At 38.9% G+C, this 27,125-nt stretch overlaps 1 protein-coding gene across 1 annotated transcript; it reads right to left on the reverse strand.

Annotated features, from left to right (window-relative positions):
* Positions 1-2,917: 2,917 nt before the first annotated feature.
* LOC108440029 (protein shisa-like-2A) lies at positions 2,918-27,125 on the reverse strand. The gene is made up of 3 exons (XM_017718729.2): positions 26,177-27,125; positions 23,010-23,146; positions 2,918-8,965 (listed from the first exon to the last, which is right to left on the reverse strand). Exons 1-3 carry the CDS (start codon positions 26,356-26,358, stop codon positions 8,781-8,783), a joined length of 504 nt encoding a protein of 167 aa, XP_017574218.1. The 5' UTR covers positions 26,359-27,125; the 3' UTR covers positions 2,918-8,780.

Below are 27,125 nucleotides of genomic sequence, written 5' to 3' on the forward strand. Positions count from 1 at the left end.
CCCATTGTGTGCCAAGTATTAAATGACTTTGAACGAAATTCTTACTTGGCTCTGCCAGATAAAATTCACACTGTATTTCGCAAACTGCGATATATAAATATTAGAAATGCAATGACTGAAATTAATTAAAGACATATTGACAAAACCATGAACAGAAAAGTCTGAATTGAAATGCTTTTAATTATTACCCTGAGATACTCAGTCATAATGATCCAGCATGGTATCATATTGACACATTCAGAGGAATGTGCGCAAACTAACAGTGCAAATATAGGAGGTTAAGTTTCGAGGTGGGTTAAGAGGCGAGTCTTTTGACATTTATCAGAAATTCAGTGAACTCGCAGGCGCTCGCTCTTCACAGAAGAATTCTCATTCGTTTTTTATGAGATGGGGTTGTTTTGTGCCTCGTCGGGTGGAAAGGTTTCAGGGTCACTTATTCCCCTACCAAACAAGGCTGGAGTTGAAAGGCGTAGAATCAAATAGCTCCTCTGAGAGGTTGTTGCGATTGAGATGGCAAACTGTCCTTAGAACTAGCCTCTGGGGCCATTGTCTTTAACTCAGTCACTGTGTTTACCTGGAATTCATCTGGATGCCATTCGTGCTTCTGCAGAATGTTTAGCATCGCTGGTTGTGGGTATCATCATCAATAAGGTTCTGCAGACCTTAGTTGTTTATTAATTTCCTATAATATACAGCTACGTTATCTTAGATGGTTTATGATCTTGCAGTGATCTTTGCGTTAGGTTCCTTGTAAGAAACATGCCTCAGACTTAGAGCTTGAAATGTTTGCCTGAACCTGATAGGACTCCGATGCCTTCAGCATATTGCGACGTCCACCAAGAGCCGTGCTGACCGTAGGAACCTAGAGGGTGTGGCCATGCAAAGTGGCTCTCTGAGTGTAAAAAGGTACAGTTGTTGTTGATGATGTTGATGCTGTTGTTGTTAGTGCAGTTATTTGTTGCTGAATTATGTTCTAAGGTGGTTGGTTAGCTGTGTGTGTTTGTCCATCCTCCTCCTGTGTTGTGTCCTCCCGCATTATTCCCCTCGCTGTGTTTCATGCTGCTGTGTTGCTGGGCTGGACATTCTACTACTTCCATTGAAGTGCCTGTTCAAAATAAATGGACATTCATCTGTATGCGCTATATTGTCCAGCTCTTCTTCTGTCCAGATGCTACATTATGGTAGTAGTATGAGGGAAGAATATGTGATTGAGCACCGGGGGAGAACTTAGAGGGCTGGAGTTCTGGGTGGTTTTTGGAGATAGGTCAGAAACTACCTTAGGATGCTGATAAGACTGACATAGTACTACAAAAAAAACTCATTAGAAATTGAAGGTAGAGATAACAATTTATAGTGTGATAGATTGGAAGGAAGAAGGACAAGGGGGTGTTATGTTGGAAGGAGGAGAGATTTCAGGGGTCTCTGCGAGGAGAGGTTTCAGGGGTCTCTGCGAGGAGAAGTTTCAGGGGTCTCTGCGAGGAGAGGTTTCAGGGGTCTCTGTGAGGAGAAGTTTCAGGGGTCTCTGCGAGGAGAAGTTTCAGGGGTCTCTGCGAGGAGAGGTTTCAGGGGTCTCTGCGAGGAGAAGTTTCAGGGGTCTCTGTGAGGAGAAGTGTCAGACTAAAGTGAACTTTTTTAGAAGAACTTTTGATGGTCTACAGTAAATTTTAGTTTCAGACAGAATTTGTTTGGCTATGCTTAGATTGGGACCCAGTTATGCCAGGTTGGGCTGGGACAGAAATATTTCGGGCTATATCTGTGTTCTGACAGAATTTTTCAGGGTACAGTCAGTACAGGACAGAATTTGTTGAGCTACTGTGGGGATAGGGCTGAATTTGTTGGGCTACAGTCATGTTGGAACAGAATTTTGTTGGTCTACAATCAAGTTAAAGGTGAATTGTATCATATTACACTGAGAATCAGGCAGAATTTTGTCAGGCTACAGTTGGGATGGGACAGAATTTGTTGGGCCGTGACTAAGATCAGACAAAATGTGTTGGGCTACAGTGGAGATAGAACAGTATTAATTGGGCTACAATCAGAATTGGACAGAATTTGTTGGACTACACACAGGATTGGACAGAATTTCCTAAACTATGGTTGGTATAGGACAGAATTTGTTGGGCTACAGTGGGATTGGACGGAATTTGTTAGACTATGGTTGGAATAGGACAGAATTTGTTGGGCTACAGTGGTATTGGACGGAATTTGTTAGACTATGGTTGGGATAGGACAGAATTTGTTGGGCTACAGTCAAAATTAGACAGAATTTGTTGGTCTACAGTACAGATACAACAGAATTTCTTGGGCTACAGTCACATAACAACAGAATTTCATCATGTTCATAAAGATTTTTTTGTACTACAGTCAAGTTGGAACAGAAATTTGCTGGTGTAAAAACAGGTTTAGGGAGAATTTTGTTGTACTGCACTCATACAGTATGTTGTTGGTTGCCTGCCTGGGTTCAGGCAGAATGTTACTGGTCTACAGTTGGGTTCAACTCTCTCTAATCCTAAATGTGCCATAATGCATGCATCAGTCACTAGTATAAAGATGAATGCAACAAAAGGTATTTAGCTGCTGGGGGACAAGATTGAAAATCCCAGCTATACTAAACACAACCCCAGGCCAGAGCCATTTATGACTACTACAAGTAAATCTTGTGCCAGACATCGGTGCCTTCCATACCCGATACATGTGAGGGTGGAAAACAGACTTTGTCCTGCACAATAAACCAAAGTTTACCAGCCCAGCATACAAGAGTAGCTCCTCCAGTCAGCATTTACATCCTACTCCTGCCTCCCACATAGTTAGTAGATTTGCACTGAAGCAGTAAAGCACTAAAGTGACAGATGGTCTCTTGCAACAAATGTTCAGTCATCATAAAAGACTCTGACAACATACCAAAAAATAGCTTTAATTAAATCATTTTTTTAAATGGCTTGCAGTTGCACTCAAGGCAGAAAATAACTCTTCATGCGACAGATTATCTCACAGTGTTGCATTTTGTTACAGAGCATTGATCAAATTTGTTTCCTTTCTTGGTACAACCTACACTTGTTTTTCCTGATGTTGCACTGAAGGATCAAGAAAAACAGATTCCTTTACAACAGAGATGATGACCAAAGATAAACACGTAAACAAATCTCTTGACCCTTCTATGCATGTGAGCTGCTGGCCAAGAGGTCTATGCTCACCATGTGGGAACATAATGGAGAGGAGCTCTCAAGCCTGAGAGGAAAGATTACTTTTATCAGTGCCTATAGAATGGAAAACAACAGAGCCTGGGCTCTTCTGGTTAAAAGAAAACAGGTTGTTAAGTGGAGCCATAATTTCTCTATGAATGGTAAACAGAATGGCCTCTTGGTCTTTAGAAGTCATGGTAAAGCAGCTCTCAATGAGACCATCTGAGGATTGCTTTCAAGAAAATCTGTGTTCAATGAAAGAACAAGGGAACCGAAGCATGCGATGCATTCCAAACATCTTCCATAAGAAAATGTGCTAATGCGCTGCTTGGTGGCCTGCTTGGCCTTTTGCTCAAGGCAATGCTGAAAGGCATGATAATTAGATAGAGCCCACTACAGATTCCTTGGTGATGAAAGCAGCATGAAAATACAATATTTGATGGGCAAACATCTTGAACAATATAAGAAACATCTCAACTTACAGGTAAATAAGGCAAAATAAACTTATTCAATTCCACAGCGGCTTTTGTTTTCTTTTTTCAGATTCCACTCCAAAATTAGATCGTTCTTTCCTACACACTTCGTGTGCTGCTCTGAGAACGTCTCAAAAACTGCAAAGCCACATAAATAGTATAAATGCAACATGAACGAAAGATCGAAATGGGCCAAATGTTGCAAAATGAACCACATTAATTGCTCACCCTGTTTTGACACATGACATCTCTTCATGAGCTCTTATATGGTAATTATAAAAAGTCTGAATGTTTGAAGCTGTAAAAGAACTCCAGATGACCACATATTCAATATGTTGGGATTTAAGGTGTCAGGTCTTATTTATAAAAGCAGTAAGCTGCTGGAGGCCACTTATTATTACACTTATTATACGATTCATTTCATGGGAAAAATTGTGCATTGTATCTAATGCCTGATTACTTTAGAAAATAACAAAACAAAGATAAAACAAGACAAAAATGACATGTAATCCTAAAAACATGTCAAATCCATGAGAATAGTTAGGGCAGATTTCAGCATGGCTCTGAAAAAATGCCAAATATACCATATAATCTGTGCCATTGGGCTTTTTTTCAGTGATAAATGCTTCTGTCTGGGCTGGATTTCTCAAATTATCGTAGCACAAGGCTGATGCTGAAACTTGGCCCTGAACACCAAGCAAACCAGACTAAATTACAAAAGCATCATTTTCTGCTTTGGGCTGGATCAAGAAAACCAAATTGAAATAATTAAAAACTAAAATCAGTGCACCCTTAGGCACAGGTCCAACCCAGAGTTTACTTTTTTATGATATTATGATATTATGATATTATCATATGCATCAAAATTACGTATCGGCAAATTTAATCGTAAGCATGCACAAATTTCACTGACTACTTTGTTATTTGTCAGTTTCATCTTTGGCGTATCTGTCTGATTGAACTCACACCTGGTAGGAGCGCGTGTACAATTGAGTGTAAACATTTAACAACCTGAAAAAAATGCTTGATTTGTGGATAAATATTATCAACAGCATATATAACAGCAGTAATAAGATTATAAATTGAAAATAACAAAAATAACAGTATTTAGTGAACAAGGCAAAAGTGGATGGACTTATTTTACATGCACACTATTTTACACATGTAGGTGAAGTTGGCATTAGGAGTCTTGCCCAAGGACTCTTATTGGTATAGTGTAGAGTGCTGACCCATGCAGGGGATTGAAGCCCAGTCTACAGCATAGAAGGCTGACGAGTTACCCACTACACTATAACAACCATGTTTAAAGACATATTACAGTGATTTTGCTTTATACTACTGACTCCACCCACCAAATAAACAATACAAAACACAGCTAGTGCAGAAACACCTCAAACAATACAATAACACAGCATTGAAATGTTATTTTTAGATAATAATCACACTCCACAATCACAGTGCACTCACTGCTCGACCTCAGACTTCACGTATGGGCTCACAACATACTATATACTGTGATTTTATTAGCTCCTTATCAAAATATTTGCTTGAGTTGGGGCGTGCTTCATGCAAATGATATGTAAATGAGGTTTGCTGGCACTTGATTTCATGCACTGAAGTTCATTCATTGTTTGTGCTCAGATCTCTCATTGTTTCCATGTTGTGTAAAAAACTTCACGAATCAGACATAGAATAGTTTGTACGGTGTTTGTACGTGTCCATTACATTGAATGGAATTTGAGATGCTTAATATCAATGAACAGTGTGAGTCAAATGTGAAAGCAGCAGATCATGCAGAAAATACAGCACTGATGGTTGCACATTTCAGTTCTTTGGTGTGCATGTGAATACGGGTGTAGTGTTCACACCTGTCAAATTAAACCAAGCTAAAGAAAGGTTTGACACCCAACAAGATAAGTGTGAAAGCACTCTTAAGGCAAAAATATACTTCAAACAATAAAAAAAACTAAGCAAAATGGAACTACCACTATATGTTGTTGTGAAAATACATGAAAAAACTCTGTGTACATATCAGCATCACTGGGAGCTGCAGTGGACCAGTCATAGTCAAGGGGAGGTCTCAGTAAAATCACTTACCTCAGTCAAGAGAGGCCTCAGAACCAACGACAAGGTGATTAGGACCAATCACAGTCAGGGAGAGGTCCCAGAACATATGATAGTGATTATGACCAATCACAGTCAGGGGGAGGTCCCAGAACATATGATAGTGATTATGACCAATCACAGTCAGGGGGAGGTCTCAGAACATGTAATTGGTGATTATGACCAATCCCAGTCAGGGGAGGTCTCAGAACATATGATAGTGATTATGACCAATCACAGTCAGGGGGAGGTCTCAGAATGAATGACACAGCCATTAGGACCAATCACAGTCAGGGGGAGGTCTCAAAACAAAAGGTTCTGCATACAGCATGCACCACACCTCAAACCAGTGAGTCGCTTTGTCCAAAAAGGCATAAGTTTTGTCTGAAGTTTACAGATTTAGAGACAATTTGCTTTGATTTCTTTTTACCTTGGTTCTTATTATGTTTATTAATTATAAACATATATAAATTATATATTATTGTGGTCACTTTGTCACAACTTCCAACAGGTTCCTATTATATCTTCTTGACCATAACTGGCTTCTTACTGGTACTTAGCCTGAACATTCTGGGGCTCTTTCTATAATGAATCCACTTCCATGGTTCAAAATAAACCGAAAAGGTAATGTATGGATATAATTTGGCAGAGAAAAGTGCCCAGATTAATCAGACCAGACCAGAATTTATACACCCAAAATAGTAAAACAGCACTCAACACAGTAATCAGACATCAGGCACAGTGCCAGTCAGAACAGCATGTCCCACCACCGTCCACCGCCACCAACTGACCGGCAGCCATTTGACTGATAAAAAAGGTAGCGGTGAATTAGGTGGACACTACACAACATAATGGAGTGTCCATTGATACTGTATTAATGGCTCATGTGCTTTAACACCACAAGCCATGTTTTGAAATGGCCTTCCAGTGTTAGGCTTCCAGGCATCATCTGCTTTACAACACTGCACACTGCAACATAAGACAAGACAGTGTTATCAACAAAAAAAGCCCCCAAACAAACAAACAATGTCTTCAGCTGCTTATGAGTGGCTTCTCATAAATAAGGGAGGATTGAATGGTGTCACATTCTGAAGGGTTCAGGATTAGGTAAGTAAGTAGTCAAACTGTTTACCTGAGAGGAAGGCATAGATGTTGACACGAGCCCCTAATTTGCATTAACACCCTCAGCTTTGATGCACACTTATTTTACAGGATAATTGCTTGCATAATCGTAACCCTGAGAACCTGACCTTCATTCACTGTATGATAACACTGTGGGAAAAAATATCAAAATCCATAGCGAATGTTTTAGGCATTTTGAATAGCAAGCGGAATACACAGAGATATACAGTCAAAGTGGCTATTAAGTACAGCCTTAAAGAGATGGTTCTTTAAAGGTTCTTTAGTAAAGCCCATGGGCCTCATTAACTGATCGTTAGAAGGTTCTGACATTCACCAGTGTTCTCTTATTTGGGGTTTGTTCTTAGGTTGGAACACAATCCACACACACACACTCAAAAGCACAAAGGGTGTGAACAGTTCTGAGGTTTAAGAACACGTCATGAATCTGACGTAGACCTTTTCTCAGGAAAGTTCTCAAGAATTCAGAACATTCAAGAATTCACATTCAAGAAAAAACGTAGGAAGATTTTGGTGAATGAGGTCCATCGTTCCTATATAGAACCATGAACACTGAAAGAACCAGTTGCTTGCTTAAACGGTTCTTTGAGTGGTGAAACGGTTCTTCAGATTGACGGCGAATGTGTCGTATGTAGGGTTAGGGTTTCCGTATAGCACCAAAAAGGGTTCAGCTATTGTTACGCTATCAAGCTTGTAACAATGAAAGACCTCTTTTTGGTGCTAAATAGAATCACTTTAAAACGGATCTCTTTAGAATCACATACAACACGTTCTCCAACAATCTCAAGAACCATTTCGCCATGCAAAAAACACTTTAAGCTTGCAAATGGTTGTTTTCTCGATAGATTCTAAAGAACCCTTGAAGAACCATCTTTTTTAAGAGGCTAGAAGGTGTTAAGAGACATTTTTGAGGTGATTAGATATTAGATAAGCCACCGGAATGAAACAGTTCCAAAATGATCAAATCCTCCAGACACAATGTTCTGGGGATGGTTGGCACAATGTTGAAAGGCTATGATTTGAAAGAAGGAAGCAACAAATACAAATACTCAGTTTTGATTTAATCCAAAGTTGTAAACATTCAAGGGTGTTAAAGAATGTTTTTGAAACACAGACGAAATGTATGACATGAATGTAGGTGAAGAAATCAATCGTTTTTTATGACATTCTTATGAAAGCTTCCCCTACTGACCTGGAATCTCACATTGTGCCAACCAACCCCTGTGTCCACCCGGTTCTTCTTTACTATAGATCACACCTTACAAAAAATTGGGTCCCTCCTTGTTTGGATAGCTCTCTGATGTTCATATTATTAGTAGACTCTCTGGGGAAACAGCATTAGGATTAGGGTTAGTATTAGGACTAGGGTCAGGCTCAGGTTTAGGTATGTTTAGGTTACATTAAGGAAATGGGATAGATATTTAACCCCTTAGTATACGGAGTTTATTTCATACAAAAGCTTATTATTCAGTAATGCAGGGGCCTCAATGCAAACCAGTGTAGCTACTCTTAGGTTATAGAAGTGTGTAGTAAGACCTCAGGCCTGCTGGTGGGCCCATGGCTTGTTAAGGGGTAGATTGAATGTAAATTATGTGCATGGCGAGCATCAGTGGTCTACCCAAAGAAAGTTAATTTGTTGCATTAACATAAACTTTCTAAACACTTTCCAAAACAGACGTTTTAGAACCAACACACAATGTATTTTCTGTGTTTCCAGTGAAGGGCAACACATTTTGTGCTACCTTTAACACACAATACATACGAGCCCACGATCTGCTTCACAAGCATATTTTACTAGAAAGCCCAAAAGCATGAAAGCGCTGTTAGAGCATGACAAGTGCGTACTGATTCGGCTGGTGCTGCATAATGGAGGGCTTATCCTCTACGAGGGTCCCTCCACATTGATGGTGGTGACAGTGGCCATGAAGCAGCGCTGAAACAGCCGCTCTGGATCGGCCGGCTGATTGTCACAGTCCAGTTTCCCCTTGAAGAAATGCTTGCGGAATCCCTGCGGTCCGGACGGAGCCCTGGGCTGGCTCGGGCCTTCCTGTGGGCTGGCATCGGCGCCTGGAGAACAAACCAGAGAAGACCATCGCTTACGAACACCACTAAACATTCCCCTTCATTAAACTAAATGCAGTCAATCAGGCGAGACGCATTTGGTCTCTGCAGTTTATGTAGTTAGCTAAGAAGTAATAAACCGATCAAAGTTAATGTGTTAGTCAAAAAGTCATGCACTAAATTATTAACATTTTCTCGAGTTTAACCTTTTGAATCATCCATAGTTCCAGGCTAAAGCCCAGCAGACCCCCACACTCTATAAGAAAGTTATAACAAAATGCATTAAATTTGAAATATTTACTCAAATGTTAGCAAATAAGACAAAAATTCACGTGATTAATAATGATTACTTGTTTGGATCATTTTTTTAATTTTAAATTTTCTACATTATTTGTAAAAAATTGAAAAAATTACTTTTGAAGAAGAAATGCTTCAGATCATCACATTGATTTATCAGTGTACTCAGGCTTTAGCAGAGCTCAGTAACGCTGAGATTAATAACTGATCACATTGATTTATCAGTCTACTCAGGCTTTAGCAGAGCTCAGTAACGCTGAGATTAATAACCGATCACATTGATTTATCAGTCTACTCAGGCTTTAGCAGAGCTCAGTAACACTGAGATTAATAACTGATCACATTGATTTATCAGTCTACTCAGGCTTTAGCAGAGCTCAGTAACGCTGAGATTAATAACTGATCACATTGATTTATCAGTCTATTCAGGCTTTAGCAGAGCTCAGTAACACTGAGATTAATAACTGATCACATTGATTTATCAGTCTACTCAGACTTTAGCAGAGCTCAGTAACGCTGAGATTAATAACCGATCACATTGATTTATCAGTCTACTCAGGCTTTAGCAGAGCTCAGTAACGCTGAGATTAATAACTGATCACATTGATTTATCAGTCTACTCAGGCTTTAGCAGAGCTCAGTAACACTGAGATTAATAACTGATCACATTGATTTATCAGTCTACTCAGGCTTTAGCAGAGCTCAGTAACACTGAGATTAATAACTGATCACATTGATTTATCAGTCTACTCAGACTTTAGCAGAGCTCAGTAACGCTGAGATTAATAACCGATCACATTGACTTATCAGTCTACTCAGGCTTTAGCAGAGCTCAGTAATGCTGAGATTAATAACTGATCACATTGATTTATCAGTCTACTCAGGCTTTAGCAGAGCTCAGTAACGCTGAGATTAATAACTGATCATATTGATTTATCAGTCTACTCAGGCTTTAGCAGAGCTCAGTAACACTGAGATTAATAACCGATCACATTGATTTATCAGTCTACTCAGGCTTTAGCAGAGCTCAGTAACGCTGACATTAATAACTGATCACATTGATTTATCAGTCTACTCAGGCTTTAGCAGAGCTCAGTAACACTGAGATTAATAACTGATCACATTGATTTATCAGTCTACTCAGACTTTAGCAGAGCTCAGTAACGCTGAGATTAATAACCGATCACATTGATTTATCAGTCTACTCAGGCTTTAGCAGAGCTCAGTAACGCTGAGATTAATAACTGATCACATTGATTTATCAGTCTACTCAGGCTTTAGCAGAGCTCAGTAACACTGAGATTAATAACTGATCACATTGATTTATCAGTCTACTCAGGCTTTAGCAGAGCTCAGTAACACTGAGATTAATAACTGATCACATTGATTTATCAGTCTACTCAGGCTTTAGCAGAGCTCAGTAACACTGAGATTAATAACTGATCACATTGATTTATCAGTCTACTCAGACTTTAGCAGAGCTCAGTAACGCTGAGATTAATAACCGATCACATTGATTTATCAGTCTACTCAGGCTTTAGCAGAGCTCAGTAACGCTGAGATTAATAACTGATCACATTGATTTATCAGTCTACTCAGGCTTTAGCAGAGCTCAGTAACGCTGAGATTAATAACTGATCACATTGATTTATCAGTCTACTCAGGCTTTAGCAGAGCTCAGTAACACTGAGATTAATAACCGATCACATTGATTTATCAGTCTACTCAGGCTTTAGCAGAGCTCAGTAACACTGAGATTAATAACTGATCACATTGATTTATCAGTCTACTCAGACTTTAGCAGAGCTCAGTAACGCTGAGATTAATAACCGATCACATTGATTTATCAGTCTACTCAGGCTTTAGCAGAGCTCAGTAACACTGAGATTAATAACTGATCACATTGATTTATCAGTCTACTCAGGCTTTAGCAGAGCTCAGTAACACTGAGATTAATAACTGATCACATTGATTTATCAGTCTACTCAGACTTTAGCAGAGCTCAGTAACGCTGAGATTAATAACCGATCACATTGATTTATCAGTCTACTCAGGCTTTAGCAGAGCTCAGTAACACTGAGATTAATAACTGATCACATTGATTTATCAGTCTACTCAGGCTTTAGCAGAGCTCAGTAACACTGAGATTAATAACTGATCACATTGATTTATCAGTCTACTCAGGCTTTAGCAGAGCTCAGTAACACTGAGATCAAGAACTGATAATCACATTGATTTATCAGTCTACTCAGGCTTTAGCAGAGCTCAGTAACACTGAGATTAATAACTGATCACATTGATTTATCAGTCTACTCAGGCTTTAGCAGAGCTCAGTAACACTGAGATTAATAACCAATCACATTGATTTATCAGTCTACTCAGACTTTAGCAGAGCTCAGTAACGCTGAGATTAATAACTGATCACATTGATTTATCAGTCTAGTCAGGCTTTAGCAGAGCTCAGTAACACTGAGATTAATAACTGATCACATTGATTTATCAGTCTACTCAGGCTTTAGCAGAGCTCAGTAACACTGAGATTAATAACTGATCACATTGATTTATCAGTCTACTCAGGCTTTAGCAGAGCTCAGTAACACTGAGATTAATAACTGATCACATTGATTTATCAGTCTACTCAGACTTTAGCAGAGCTCAGTAACACTGAGATTAATAACCGATCACATTGATTTATCAGTCTACTCAGACTTTAGCAGAGCTCAGTAACGCTGAGATTAATAACTGATCACATTGATTTATCAGTCTACTCAGGCTTTAGCAGAGCTCAGTAACACTGAGATTAATAACTGATCACATTGATTTATCAGTCTACTCAGACTTTAGCAGAGCTCAGTAACACTGAGATTAATAACTGATCACATTGATTTATCAGTCTACTCAGGCTTTAGCAGAGCTCAGTAACACTGAGATTAATAACTGATCACATTGATTTATCAGTCTACTCAGGCTTTAGCAGAGCTCAGTAACACTGAGATTAATAACTGATCACATTGATTTATCAGTCTACTCAGACTTTAGCAGAGCTCAGTAACACAGATTAATAACTGATCACATTGATTTATCAGTCTACTCAGGCTTTAGCAGAGCTCAGTAACGTTGAGATTAATAACTGATCACATTGATTTATCAGTCTACTCAGGCTTTAGCAGAGCTCAGTAACGCTGAGATTAATAACTGATCACATTGATTTATCAGTCTACTCAGGCTTTAGCAGAGCTCAGTAACGCTGAGATTAATAACCGATCACATTGATTTATCAGTCTACTCAGGCTTTAGCAGAGCTCAGTAACACTGAGATTAATAACTGATCACATTGATTTATCAGTCTACTCAGGCTTTAGCAGAGCTCAGTAACGCTGAGATTAATAACTGATCACATTGATTTATCAGTCTACTCAGGCTTTAGCAGAGCTCAGTAACGCTGAGATTAATAACTGATCACATTGATTTATCAGTCTACTCAGGCTTTAGCAGAGCTCAGTAACACTGAGATTAATAACTGATCACATTGATTTATCAGTCTACTCAGGCTTTAGCAGAGCTCAGTAACACTGAGATTAATAACTGATCACATTGATTTATCAGTCTACTCAGGCTTTAGCAGAGCTCAGTAACACTGAGATTAATAACTGATCACATTGATTTATCAGTCTACTCAGGCTTTAGCAGAGCTCAGTAACGCTGAGATTAATAACTGATCACATTGATTTATCAGTCTTCTCAGGCTTTAGCAGAGCTCAGTAACGCTGAGATTAATAACTGATCACATTGATTTATCAGTCTACTCAGGCTTTAGCAGAGCTCAGTAACACTGAGATTAATAACTGATCACATTGATTTATCAGTCTACTCAGGCTTTAGCAGAGCTCAGTAACGCTGAGATTAATAACTGATCACATTGATTTATCAGTCTACTCAGGCTTTAGCAGAGCTCAGTAACACTGAGATTAATAACTGATCACATTGATTTATCAGTCTACTCAGGCTTTAGCAGAGCTCAGTAACACTGAGATTAATAACCGATCACATTGATTTATCAGTCTACTCAGGCTTTAGCAGAGCTCAGTAACGCTGAGATTAATAACTGATCACATTGATTTATCAGTCTACTCAGGCTTTAGCAGAGCTCAGTAACACAGATTAATAACTGATCACATTGATTTATCAGTCTACTCAGGCTTTAGCAGAGCTCAGTAACGCTGAGATTAATAACTGATCACATTGATTTATCAGTCTACTCAGGCTTTAGCAGAGCTCAGTAACACTGAGATTAATAACTGATCACATTGATTTATCAGTCTACTCAGACTTTAGCAGAGCTCAGTAACACTGAGATTAATAACTGATCACATTGATTTATCAGTCTACTCAGGCTTTAGCAGAGCTCAGTAACACTGAGATTAATAACTGATCACATTGATTTATCAGTCTACTCAGACTTTAGCAGAGCTCAGTAACACTGAGATTAATAACTGATCACATTGATTTATCAGTCTACTCAGGCTTTAGCAGAGCTCAGTAACACTGAGATTAATAACTGATCACATTGATTTATCAGTCTACTCAGGCTTTAGCAGAGCTCAGTAACGTTGAGATTAATAACTGATCACATTGATTTATCAGTCTACTCAGGCTTTAGCAGAGCTCAGTAACGCTGAGATTAATAACTGATCACATTGATTTATCAGTCTACTCAGGCTTTAGCAGAGCTCAGTAACGCTGAGATTAATAACCGATCACATTGATTTATCAGTCTACTCAGGCTTTAGCAGAGCTCAGTAACACTGAGATTCATAACCGATCACATTGATTTATCAGTCTACTCAGGCTTTAGCAGAGCTCAGTAACACTGAGATTAATAATTGATCATCACATTGATTTATCAGTCTACTCAGGCTTTAGCAGAGCTCAGTAACACTAAGATTAATAACTGATCACATTTTATTGATTGATTTATCAGTCTACTCAGACTTTAGCAGAGCTCAGTAACACTGAGATTAATAACTGATCATCACATTGATTTATCAGTCTACTCAGGCTTTAGCAGAGCTCAGTAACACTGAGATTAATAACTGATCACATTGATTTATCAGTCTACTCAGGCTTTAGCAGAGCTCAGTAACACTTAGATTAATAACCGATCACATTGATTTATCAGTCTACTCAGGCTTTAGCAGAGCTCAGTAACACTGAGATTAATAACCGATCACATTGATTTATCAGTCTACTCAGGCTTTAGCAGAGCTCAGTAACACAGATTAATAACTGATCACATTGATTTATCAGTCTACTCAGGCTTTAGCAGAGCTCAGTAACGCTGAGATTAATAACTGATCACATTGATTTATCAGTCTACTCAGGCTTTAGCAGAGCTCAGTAACTCTGAGATTAATAACTGATCACATTGATTTATCAGTCTACTCAGGCTTTAGCAGAGCTCAGTAACGCTGAGATTAATAACTGATCACATTGATTTATCAGTCTACTCAGGCTTTAGCAGAGCTCAGTAACACTGAGATTAATAACTGATCACATTGATTTATCAGTCTACTCAGGCTTTAGCAGAGCTCAGTAACGCTGAGATTAATAACCGATCACATTGATTTATCAGTCTACTCAGGCTTTAGCAGAGCTCAGTAACACTGAGATTAATAACCGATCACATTGATTTATCAGTCTACTCAGGCTTTAGCAGAGCTCAGTAACACTGAGATTAATAACTGATCACATTGATTTATCAGTCTACTCAGGCTTTAGCAGAGCTCAGTAACACTGAGATTAATAACTGATCACATTGATTTATCAGTCTACTCAGGCTTTAGCAGAGCTCAGTAACACTGAGATTAATAACCGATCACATTGACTTATCAGTCTACTCAGGCTTTAGCAGAGCTCAGTAACACTGAGATTAATAACTGATCACATTGATTTATCAGTCTACTCAGGCTTTAGCAGAGCTCAGTAACGCTGAGATTAATAACTGATCACATTGATTTATCAGTCTACTCAGGCTTTAGCAGAGCTCAGTAACGCTGAGATTAATAACTGATCACATTGATTTATCAGTCTACTCAGGCTTTAGCAGAGCTCAGTAACACTGAGATTAATAACTGATCACATTGATTTATCAGTCTACTCAGGCTTTAGCAGAGCTCAGTAACGCTGAGATTAATAACTGATCACATTGATTTATCAGTCTACTCAGGCTTTAGCAGAGCTAAGTAATGCTGAGATTAATAACTGATCACATTGATTTATAAGTCTACTCAGGCTTTAGCAGAGCTCAGTAACACTGAGATTAATAACTGATCACATTGATTTATCAGTCTACTCAGGCTTTAGCAGAGCTCAGTAACGCTGAGATTAATAACTGATCACATTGATTCATCAGTCTACTCAGACTTTAGCAGAGCTCAGTAACGCTGAGATTAATAACTGATCACATTGATTTATCAGTCTACTCAGGCTTTAGCAGAGCTCAGTAACGCTGAGATTAATAACTGATCACATTGATTTATCAGTCTACTCAGACTTTAGCAGAGCTCAGTAACACTGTGATTAATCACTGATCACATTGATTTATCAGTCTACTCAGGCTTTAGCAGAGCTCAGTAACACTGAGATTAATAACTGATCACATTGATTTATCAGTCTACTCAGGCTTTAGCAGAGCTCAGTAACACTGAGATTAATCACTGATCACATTGATTTATCAGTCTACTCAGGCTTTAGCAGAGCTCAGTAACACAGATTAATAACTGATCACATTGATTTATCAGTCTACTCAGGCTTTAGCAGAGCTCAGTAACACTGAGATTAATAACTGATCACATTGATTTATCAGTCTAGTCAGGCTTTAGCAGAGCTCAGTAACACTGAGATTAATAACTGATCACATTGATTTATCAGTCTACTCAGGCTTTAGCAGAGCTCAGTAACACTGAGATTAATAACTGATCACATTGATTTATCAGTCTACTCAGGCTTTAGCAGAGCTCAGTAACACTGAGATTAATAACTGATCACATTGATTTATCAGTCTACTCAGGCTTTAGCAGAGCTCAGTAACACTGAGATTAATAACCGATCACATTGATTTATCAGCAGGAACTTCAGCATTTGTAAAGAAGCCATTTGTCGAATTCCTCCAACATGTGGTGTCCGGCCATATAACAGAGCAAACCATGAAGGAGTGAGTTATTACACCTATACTGTTAGTGTTTTACAGATGTGCAGAAAACCAAAACATTTTCTTTCAGTCAGCTCAGTTCAAGTCACATGCTTAGTAAAAAGTCAGTTTCCACAGGTTTAGTTCAGGTTAGGGCTTCAAATGTAGTACAACCAGTCAGGCCTGGTCGGGTCTAAAAGCTGTGAGAATGGGTTGAGTTTGGGTTTCAATGTCATGCCCATGCAGACACCACCATAACAGTGTATAAACAAGTTTGTGTCCCCACATTGTGGCATCAACCTGGCACACACTCACACACACACAGGCTGAACCAGCAGTCAAAAGCTATTGATCTGGGTCTTTTGTTGTTTCCGATAAAGCAGTCAGAGAGCAAGCAGTCGATATACGGCAATCTGTCCCTCCACACTTCCCGGAGGAACAAGCTATTGTTATTCCTCGGAAAAAAGCAAATTCATGCTCTCGGAGTCAATTCGATTGAAGTGAGAGGCCCACCAACAGCCCATCACCTCTGGACAGAAATACATTTGTCTGAAATTTTGGCGAATGCTTCCATTTAGAAGTGGAATAAAGGGGTTGTTATTTAGGAAGCCCATCGATCACACTGTGAGAGCAGGTGAGAGATGGATTTGGGCTGGGAGCTGCCTGAGAGGAGGATTTATCTGAGCACAGATGAAAGTCAGTTTCAGACGAGGACAGAGCTCAAACACTGAGAGACGTGCCTACAATCAGAACCGCGGACGCAGCTTGACGGGGGGGGGGGGGGGGGGGGGGGGGGTATTTGATGCTGGAATCATTGTCAAATTTCTAATTTAATGTTCAGGTTGTAAATAAAGTGATGCAGTAGTTCATTGCAGACTCAGATTTCTTTACAGTGGTGGTGATAGGAACCAGAGCCAGTTTTTACAATAACAAAAACCTGCTTTATCAAATCATTAACACCACTTACTACCAACATTATGTGGTTGGGATTTCCAGCGGGGCAGGTCGTAACAAGTCAGAGTTACTATGGAGAACCATAAGTGGACGGTACTGCACCAGAGGAGGTGCCAAAGAATGTACAATCCTTTAGAACCCAAGTTGGAGGGGAACGGCATAGGTCATATAAAATATGATCATGCGCACCAACCAGGAGGGCACTTGTACCGTCTGAGGTCAAAGGGGCAGCCCCCTATTTAAGTGATACTTTTTTTTAATCCCACAACCGGGGAAATTCCAGTTCCACATGTAATCCATCTGTGAAGTGAAACTCCACATACACACTAGTGAACACACACAAGGGGGTAGTGAGCACACTTGCCCAGAGTGGCCCTATCCACAGCACCCGGGGAGCAATTGGGGGTTAGGTGTCTTGCTCAAGGACACCTCATTCATGGACTGTCGGTGCTGGGGATCGAACCGGCAACATTCCGATCACAGGGCCAGTTCCCTACCCACCAGCCCACAACTGCCCCATTTAGATCTATCCATGCATGTGCCTGTTGAATCCCCCCAGAAGTTGTCAAGTTAATTTGCTTCCTGACATCTTCTTTGGTCAAATTTTGAGAATTGATCCCAACAAGCCTGTTTCCATGTTCTGTCTTGGCACTTGTGGTACCTCATTGAATGGATTTGGGTTTATTTTAATTGTAAGTTGCAGCAAACACTGAAGCAACTTCTAAGACTGAACTTTGGAGGTGTGTCTGCAGATTCTTTGAGGAACTGAAAGTGTCTCCTGAAAAGAACGGAAGCTGTAATAGAGGCGTAGTGACACACTAAATGCTAAATTCATTGTATTTGCGTACGTTTTTGTGATATGCCAAATATGCCCATTCAGCCTACAACAGTTTAACCCCTTTACCCCTTCACCAATTTACCCCTTTTACATATATCTGTCTTAAAGACACAGTAACAAAAACACCCTCTTTGATTCTAAGGAATAAGGAGTTATTAAAGGAATTATAATGTAATAATTAGGTTTTGATGCATAAACGCTTAATAACTGGACCCGAGGCACAACAAAGTGCAGGCTATGTGTGTTTTAACTTTTGGCCACTGTTTCAAGTGAAATCCAAAGAGCTGGAGCAGAGAGCCAGAGCTAACAGCACGACAACGTGACCGAGTTTCTCACACCTTTTATTTGCATTTCTCTTTGTAAAGTCACTCATTCAAAGATCAGCAGGTACTGTGTATGATTCATCTGAGAAATATCTGTGCGGCCAGAAGAGCTCAGACAAATGAAAAGTACATATTTGTTCATTGCGTTTTCCAATTTCTTTCGCCAACACAACCAATACGGTCCCCTGTTTCTCCTTCTCCATCTACTGCTAAATCCTCCACTCATCCCTCAATCCTGCTTCAACAATACAAGCACTTACTACCCAGTCTGTGTCCTCATCTGTCTGTCAACAGGCATTTTGTACTGAAAACAATATAAAATAAAATCAAGTCCAATTTTTCTATAGTGCTTTTCATGACAGGCACTGTCACAAAGCCTCAATTTACTGAGCACTGATTGGTCAAACCAGGAGCTGCTTTTTAACTCCATATAATACTGGGCTTCAAGGAGAGCCTTGGAAATGGGTAAACAAACACACCAACATCCAGAAAATCACTGTTTATTATATATATATATATATAATGTGTCTTGATGTGTCTTGGTGCCTAAGGCGTCTGCACAGCACTTAAATATATAGGATCAAACCTAGTCTGGAATGAAGATTTCCTATTGAAAGGTAAACACAGTCCAGCAGTAGGTTTGATCCTTGTCCAGGAAACTGTCCAGGAAATGGGTTGTGAACATAATGCTTCATGTATTATTATAATAGAGTAGTAGGATAATTTAAACTATGCATTATCATCATTGAAACTGCCAACTAGCCATTATTGACTTATCAAGAAGGTAAATTTGAATGTTATTTTTAACCAATGAACACATTTAGTTGAGTAAACATGACAGCCCTCCATAACAGACTAGAGATTAGAGAATCAGATGCATTACAGGTCCGTCAATAATATAGATGAAACACCTGGGAGTGATATTAATCTTTTACTGCATGGTGTTGCCATATGGCAACAATGCCTTTCTTTTGATTTTTATTGTCTAACTAAAGTATAAAATCTATTTTAAATAAATATATATGAAACATTTTTTGCTAGCATTTGAAAAGTATTTTTAGTAATAAGGTATTTTATATTTTATGAACTGTAAACTTTTTTTTTTTGCCGTTCTAATGGTAAAGGCTTCTTTTTTCACATATAAGCCACATGGTGAGGGCTAGTATCTGAAGTGTTCTAAAATCATGTTAACCCATTATAAAATAATTAATAATTAATAAAATATGCTTTAAGGTTTATATAAAACTGTAAAATATTATTGTTGCCAGACGGCAACAACACATAACAATGGATATGCAGTGCAGGAAATAGAAGCAAAACAATGCATGGTAATTAGACACATTGCCAATTTTAGAAACGTTGTATTCCACATAGATGTTTCCAATGTAATTATGCTTATACATTTCTATATTGTAAAAAATGCACATATGTAGAAACAGTTATGCACATTTTTTTTTCCATTCCTGGAAGACGACCAGTAGTTAGTAGTAGAGCTGACTCACTGCATAAGTCAATAGCATGAAAAAAGTTTTCTATTTTTAGTAAAATCAAATCAGCATGAAACTAATTCATCTCAAAATTCTGCCTGGTCTGCTACACTCAAAAATCATGCACTGATTGCTTTCATATTAGTGTTATTTACCGAAGTCATTCAGAAAAAGAGGCTAAAGCTACAGGGCTTCTGATTTTTTTCTGAAGAAGTCATTTTTCTGCCAACCTCAGAGAAGGTCAGGCAGGTTAATGGACTTCATCTTTTGAACGATGTTTTTTTGGGATTTTCGCACAGCAGAGAAAGGCAACAAATGGAAAAGGTAGCAAAGGTTATTATCTTGAAGAGGTTTGTTTGTTTGCTGAGATTTTGCTGCAGAATGCCAATTATGATTATATAAGCTAAATTTGATCAAACTGCAAAAAAAACCACATTAAATTGTGAAAACATACTTTGAGCTAAAGTTGTATGTAGGCTATGTAGGTTAAGCTACAGTTAGACTACTATTCTGGGGCTATAGCAACCTGAGCTCACATCTTGGCAATATGCACCTAAATGCATCGATTCAGTTCCTCCTCAAATTCACCTTCCCCCTAAAAAGCATAGTCAAGGATGTACTAGGATGCACAAGGATGCACTGAAAAAATGGAAAGTGAAATTGGTGACGAGTGGGTGGCAAACTGAAGATTTACACCTTTCTTGAACCTTTTTTACTTTTTGCAGTTGAAGTGTTGTTTGGTGCTAATGTCTTTTCAGTGATTCATGAAGGGGAAACATGAATTTGTCTACATACTTTTGGCCACATAGTGTATATCTGGGCATCATCCGCTTAACAGTGAAAGTCCATTTTAACGTGACGTATGATATGATCAAGGGAAAGTATATAAATAATTAACAGCAGAGGGCCGAGAACTGAACCTTGTGGGACCCCTTGGCCAGAAAGCATAATAAACTGTTCTCTATCAGTGATGTAAGAGATTAATCAGTCCAGGGGGGAAATGTTTATAATGCATCTCTTCTGCCAACCAATCTTCAAACCCACCTTCTTGTCTAATATTGTTTGGATTTCATCTCACCACACATCTTTCCCAGAGAGCCAAGCAAGTTTGCTAGGGCAAAACTATCAAGAAGCCTATTCCCAGAAGAGAACCGTAGCTCAGCAGTTATCTAGTTTCATACTGAGTGGCCAGTTCCAGCTGTACTGCTTTTCGAATGTTCCATTTTGAGTTGATTGCTTTGAGGTTTCTCTGAAGTTCACCATTTCAGCATGTCTTTGACTCATAGCTTCACCATGTAGAGAACCACGGTGTGTTGTCATTGACGTCAAAGGAGATTAGTTCTGAAAATTCAATTTCCTGACTTGGTCACATATTACAAAGCTTCTTGTTTGTTGTTCCTGCAGTTTCTGTATGTGTGACTATCTGTAATGAAATTTTTATAAATCTTTTATATTTATAAAGTGAATATAACTTTATTTAGGTGTGTTGAGTCACAGTAAAGGAACACTCTTTATGTTTGGCTAAGGTCCTGTTGCCATATCTGAGCTGTAGAAGACATTCCCAACCCTGGTCCTGGAAACCCAACATCCTGCTCTCTAAAGCATTTTCCCAGCTTCAACGCATTCACTTCAACCATAGGAGCTGCAAATTAATGGATTAGTTGGATCAGGTTTGTTAAAGATGGAAACCACTACAAGATACATGGCAGGGGATACTGCAGGGGATAAGGGAAACTTCATTTGCCCTTGGTTACCGCTTTGGAAATAACCTTATATTCCCAGGGCTTATTATCTGTTTGGAAAAAAAAATTCTGGGTCCTGTGTTTCCCTTTTGTAAATTTGGGAAAAAATCTATATTCCCAGGTGTTTAAAATTGCTCTTTGTAATTTTAGGAAAACAAATATTTTCCTTGGGCCCTGTTTCCTTTTTGCAATTTTGGAAAACTCCTATATTCCCATGGCCCTTTGCTCCCTCTATGTACATTTAGAAAAAAAAATCTTATATTCCAAGGACTCTGTGATTCTTCTGTATATTTCTAGAAAAAAATATACCTATGTTTCTGCTTGTTATTTTGGGAAAAAATCCCAGGGTCCTATAATCCCTCTTTGTAATATTGGAAAAATCTACATTCCTAAGATCCTATAATTTCTCTTCGTTATTCTAGGGGGAAAAAATTGTATTCCCAGTCATCTGTGTTTCCTCTGTATAATCTAGGAACATTTCCTACATTTAGAAGAGTCCTATAATCCCTTTTTGTAATTTTAGGAAAAAAAAATTCCAGGGCCCTATGATTTTGTCATTTTTAAGGAAACAACTGTCTAAGTTTCAAGCCAATGTTGTCTTAGTCCAGTCTCCATGGAAGTCTTTATATTGTCTTCATGTAAAATAAGACTTCTTGACCTTAGATGTCCTGCCAAGTTCAGTCGTAGAACTTGGTTGTATTTTCTGCTTTTCATGATCCAAATGACATATTTGGCATTATCAGTCTAGAAAACTTAAGTCCAGGTCTCAGATGTCCAGTTTTGGTGTTCTAGTTCATTTTTTCTACTTCCTTTTCTCAGTGAGGTTCTTTTCGACAGCTACACGTCCTTTCAGACCCATAGCACTGGGTGGTCTTCTCACAGTGGAAGGATGGACAGAAACACCTGTGGATGTTTTCAGATCTGAAGCAGCTCGATTTTCTCCTCTCTCTTAAAGACGAAAGCTTTAAGTGCTGTTTATCTGCTGTTTTGTCCACCAGGTCTTCCAGGTTGTTGTTAGGAGGTCCACTTTCTCTGGAGCTTTTATTCATTTTTATGAAGCTCGGGTTTCTTTATCGGATTCAAGCGGATTATCTTATATTCATATAAGATTCATAACTTTTATTGAATGGCAGTTTTGTTAAACAAATGAATGGTGGTCTCTGACCTTGGCACAGTATCATACACGGCACAGTTATGTATGCAGTTGTGAAATTGCCTACCTTGTGCCTGGAGAGGCAGGCCATTGTCCAGTCCTCTGGGTTTGGTTGCAATGAAAAGGTAACAGAGGACGCAGATAGTGATGATAAATGCCAGCAGAACCACTCCAGCTATGGACAAACCAACCAATGCGCCCACACTGAGAGACAGAAAGAGAGGTAGAGTTTGTACATAGCATGTAGGCAACTTTAAACAGAAAATTAATGAAAACATTTTATCTGGGAACACTTTATGTGAAGGCTACGTGCACAGAGGCTTCATAATGTAGGCATAAACAGTTAACGTAATGTAGTAACAGCTTAGAGCTGTGAAGTGCGGAAATGAATAACTAACTCAATTTTTCAGCTCTGCAGTCACTCAGACCTCCTTAGTAGAACATGTTCACCAAATAATAGAACGTAATTACTGTCATTACTGACAGCACACCTACACTTGATATTTTATACATTTGTATAAGACACTTTCTACTTTTGCTCAAGTACAGATGGGAAAATGTATATTTAGAACAATGGGAATTTTTCCCCCTATGTAAGAATACCTTTATTTTTCCTAGTTACCAATTATTAGGCTGACTAATGCATCAACATCTTTCATAAAAATGATATGTGGTGCACCTGTCATGTGGCACTCTTAACTAGGCTTCCAGTGGGTTTGGTTCAACTACTTGCATTGTAACAGTGTTAAGTTAAGTTAAGTTAAGTTAAGTTAAGTTAAGTTAAGTTAAGTTAAGTTAAGTTAAGTTAAGCTAAGTTAAAAGTCAAGTGAAGTCAAGTGAAGTCAAGTCAAGCCAAGCCAAGCCAAGTTAAGTTAAGTTAAGTTAAGTTAAGTTAAGTTAAGTTAAGTTAAGTTAAGTTAAGTTAAGTTAAGTTAAGTTAAGCCAAGTCAAGTCAAGTCAAGTCAAGTCAAGCTAAGCTAAGCTAAACTAAGCTAAGCAAAGCTAAGTCAAGTCAAGTCAAGCTAAGATAAGCTAAGCTAAGCTAAGCTAAGTTAAATGAAGTCAAGTGAAGTCAAGTGAAGTCAAGTTAAGTTAAGTTAAGTTAAGTTAAGTTAAGTTAAGTTAAGCTAAGCCAAGTCAAGTCAAGTCAAGTCAAGTCAAGCTAAGCTAAGCTAAGCTAAACTAAGCTAAGCTAAGCTAAGTTAAGTTAAGTTAAGTTAAGTTAAGTTAAGTTAAGTTAAGTCAAGTTAAGTCAAGTTAAGTTAAATGATACTTTTTTAATCCCACAATCAGGGAAATTCCACCTCCGCATTTAACCCATCAGTGAAGTGAAACATCACATACACGCTAGGGGGCAGTGAGCACACTTGCCCGGAGCGGTGAGCAGCTCTATCCACGGCGCCTGGGGAGCAATTGGGGATTGTACATGTCGCTTGTGTAAATACAATGTAATTTACTTCGTAAGCCATCTCATGTTATCTTGCGATTACCAGCATAAGCTTTTTTATAAATACGGGAGTAATGCTTTATAAATGTCTTATGCATGCATATGCTTCGAATAAACTGTTACCAGCTCATGGCTACCCTTGTGGTTTCTCCTCTGCGGACACTACAGTCTTTTTAATTTAGGCGTTTTGTGCATTACAATTTCCTACAAAGTGGACAAGGTGTTTACCAAAGTTCTGAAAACTTGTCAGTTCTCTGAATTGGTAGGAAGACCATGGATAGGTTAATTAATGAATGAGGGCCAGGAGTGAGGTCATGCTAACTGGTTCCTATCGACTTCCATTCATTATGGGCCATTGTCCACATACATTTGAATATTTTGGATTTTTTTCTCCATTTTCAAAAAATAAAAACCTTCATCCACACCAAGATTATTTTTGAAAATCTCTCGGTCCGCATGAGAATGCGAAACATGCATGATGGGAAAAGTGTAGAGCGTGAAGCTGGGACTTCTTTTTTCAGCAAACAAATGAATTGTTATGTAATTTAATTAACTGGCAGACAAAACTATGAAGATCGTTTTGAATGTAGGAGTATAAGTAAAATTTCCATTGAATGGTGCTTTGAAGAATGGCCTTGGCCCACCCTTTGGCATTAAAGTAGCTTAAATTGGAGGCTAAATTGGAGGCTTTTTCAAACATTTATCTACAAAGATTTGAGCAGCATATCAGAGCAAAACCTAAGTTAAAAAGCCTTTGTGATTGGGAGATTAACTGTGCTCTGATGCTACAGATTACCTTGATGTGTGAACTTCTGCAGAGTTTGACATGATTCAGTTAAAGCTTTGACCAAGTTGAAGTGAACTTTGGAACATCAGAAAGATCAGCCATTTTTTCCTCAATGCTGATCCTTGAATGCCTCATATTTTCTCTGGTCTTATACATTTGATCGAGCTCTTCAGCTCCTTAAGAAGCTCTTCCAGAGTTAAGCTAAATGAGTTAAAACTGGAGAAATGCTAAACTATACATTTATACAGTGGCACTTCAAGAACAGGACTGATAACCATTAATACAGCATTGGCCTCACCAAGGAACTGCCAAACACTTGATGGAACACTACTCGGCAGTCCTATTGTATTTTGAATGTATTACAAGTTTCCATTTACCCCAAATGTAGTCAATCAGCCAATATATGGTGTTCAAACTCTACTATGAGGCTAACTTTACTAATGCTAGATGTCAATAGTCACCTAAATCTTTTCTTTAAATCCATCCCCAAAACGTCTATTTGTTGTCTTGGATTCCCAGCCACGGATGGCTGTGGCATCACCAAGGAACTCCCAAACTCTTGATCGAATTGTACTATTCTGCAATCCCATTGTTTGGTCTGTTTTGTGCTCTGAATACACAACCAATGATCAAAATAATCTGTGGGTTGCTAAATTAATATGGGCCATTTATTGGGGATCAGACTTAAAGATTGTTGCTTTGGGTGACTCTATCATCAGAATTTTCCACAATTACATCTTTGATTAGTCATGTTTACATGCAGCCTGATAATCTGTTAATAATCTGACTAACAAACCTGATCTCTGAAATCTCAATATTTCAGGATTGCCACTTCTGGAAGAAGCCAAATTCCCAGCAAGTAATCTGATGTAGCCCCACATAGAATTTCCCAAACATCCTCAAGATCACAAACATCACTGATCAAGCCTCAATGTCCATATGCAACTACTCAAATGTTTGGGCACTTTTAACATGAAGGGTCACTTTGCCTGGGACTTACCTCAGCCACCACATGTAGCCATATTCATAGGGGAAGAAGCTGTTGGGGTCATCGCAGCAGTACTTGACATCATTGAAGCCACAGCAGAAGATGGCACGAGCGTCCCCATCGGCTTTGGGGCAGCTGAAGGCGCTCACGAACACGTTCTCGGCACTGTAGTAAGCTGTGCACTCCGCGCTCATGCCGAGCCAAAGCCAGAGCCCACAAGGGTGAACAGGGGTACAGGATGGAAGTTATCTCCAAAAATGTTCAAAGGGAACAGGAGTTATCTTTAAGAAATCAAGAAAGGAAGCAGGAGCTTTCTTCAAAAAGTGAAGAGGGTGAAGGAGTCCTCTTCAAAGAACCTAAAGAGAACAGGAGTTTTCCCCCAAAAAAGTCAAGAGAGTACAGGAGTCCTCCAAGTGAAGAGGGTACAGGGTAGCCAAAGGAACAGGAGTTTTCTCTCAAAATATGTACAAAGTGTGCAAGTCTTCTCTTCAAAAAAATCCCAGGGGAACAGAAGCAGTCTCAACAGGTGCTGTCCGAACAAGCTCAAACAAGACAAAAGAGTTTTTTTTTTTCCAGAAAAGAGAAAAGAAGATAGCAGTTACCCAAAATTGCCCAAAAGACACAGGAAAAAAATGAAAAAGCAATCAGGAGAGCTGTCCAAATAAATCAAGAATGGGTTGGTTTTATCCAAAAAGTCCAAAGACAATAAGAATTCTGTCCAAAGAACCACAAAAATGCAGGAGAACCTTTGGGAAAACAGCACAAAAGTAAGAGTTCCCTCAAAAAGGGAGACGATTTCTGCCCAAAAATCAACAAAGTCAAGAGGAATTCTCTTCAGGAAAGCCCAAAGAGGACCAGAGTTTTCTCCAAAAATGTCAAGTCAAGTCAAGTGCATCACAGTGGACTTCTTTCCTCTTTCTCTTTCCTGTATGCCATCACTCCTCTTTTATAGTGATAGCAT

The sequence above is a fragment of the Pygocentrus nattereri genome, chromosome 9 (genome assembly GCF_015220715.1).
Source record: "Pygocentrus nattereri isolate fPygNat1 chromosome 9, fPygNat1.pri, whole genome shotgun sequence".
Classification (NCBI taxonomy): domain Eukaryota; kingdom Metazoa; phylum Chordata; class Actinopteri; order Characiformes; family Serrasalmidae; genus Pygocentrus; species Pygocentrus nattereri.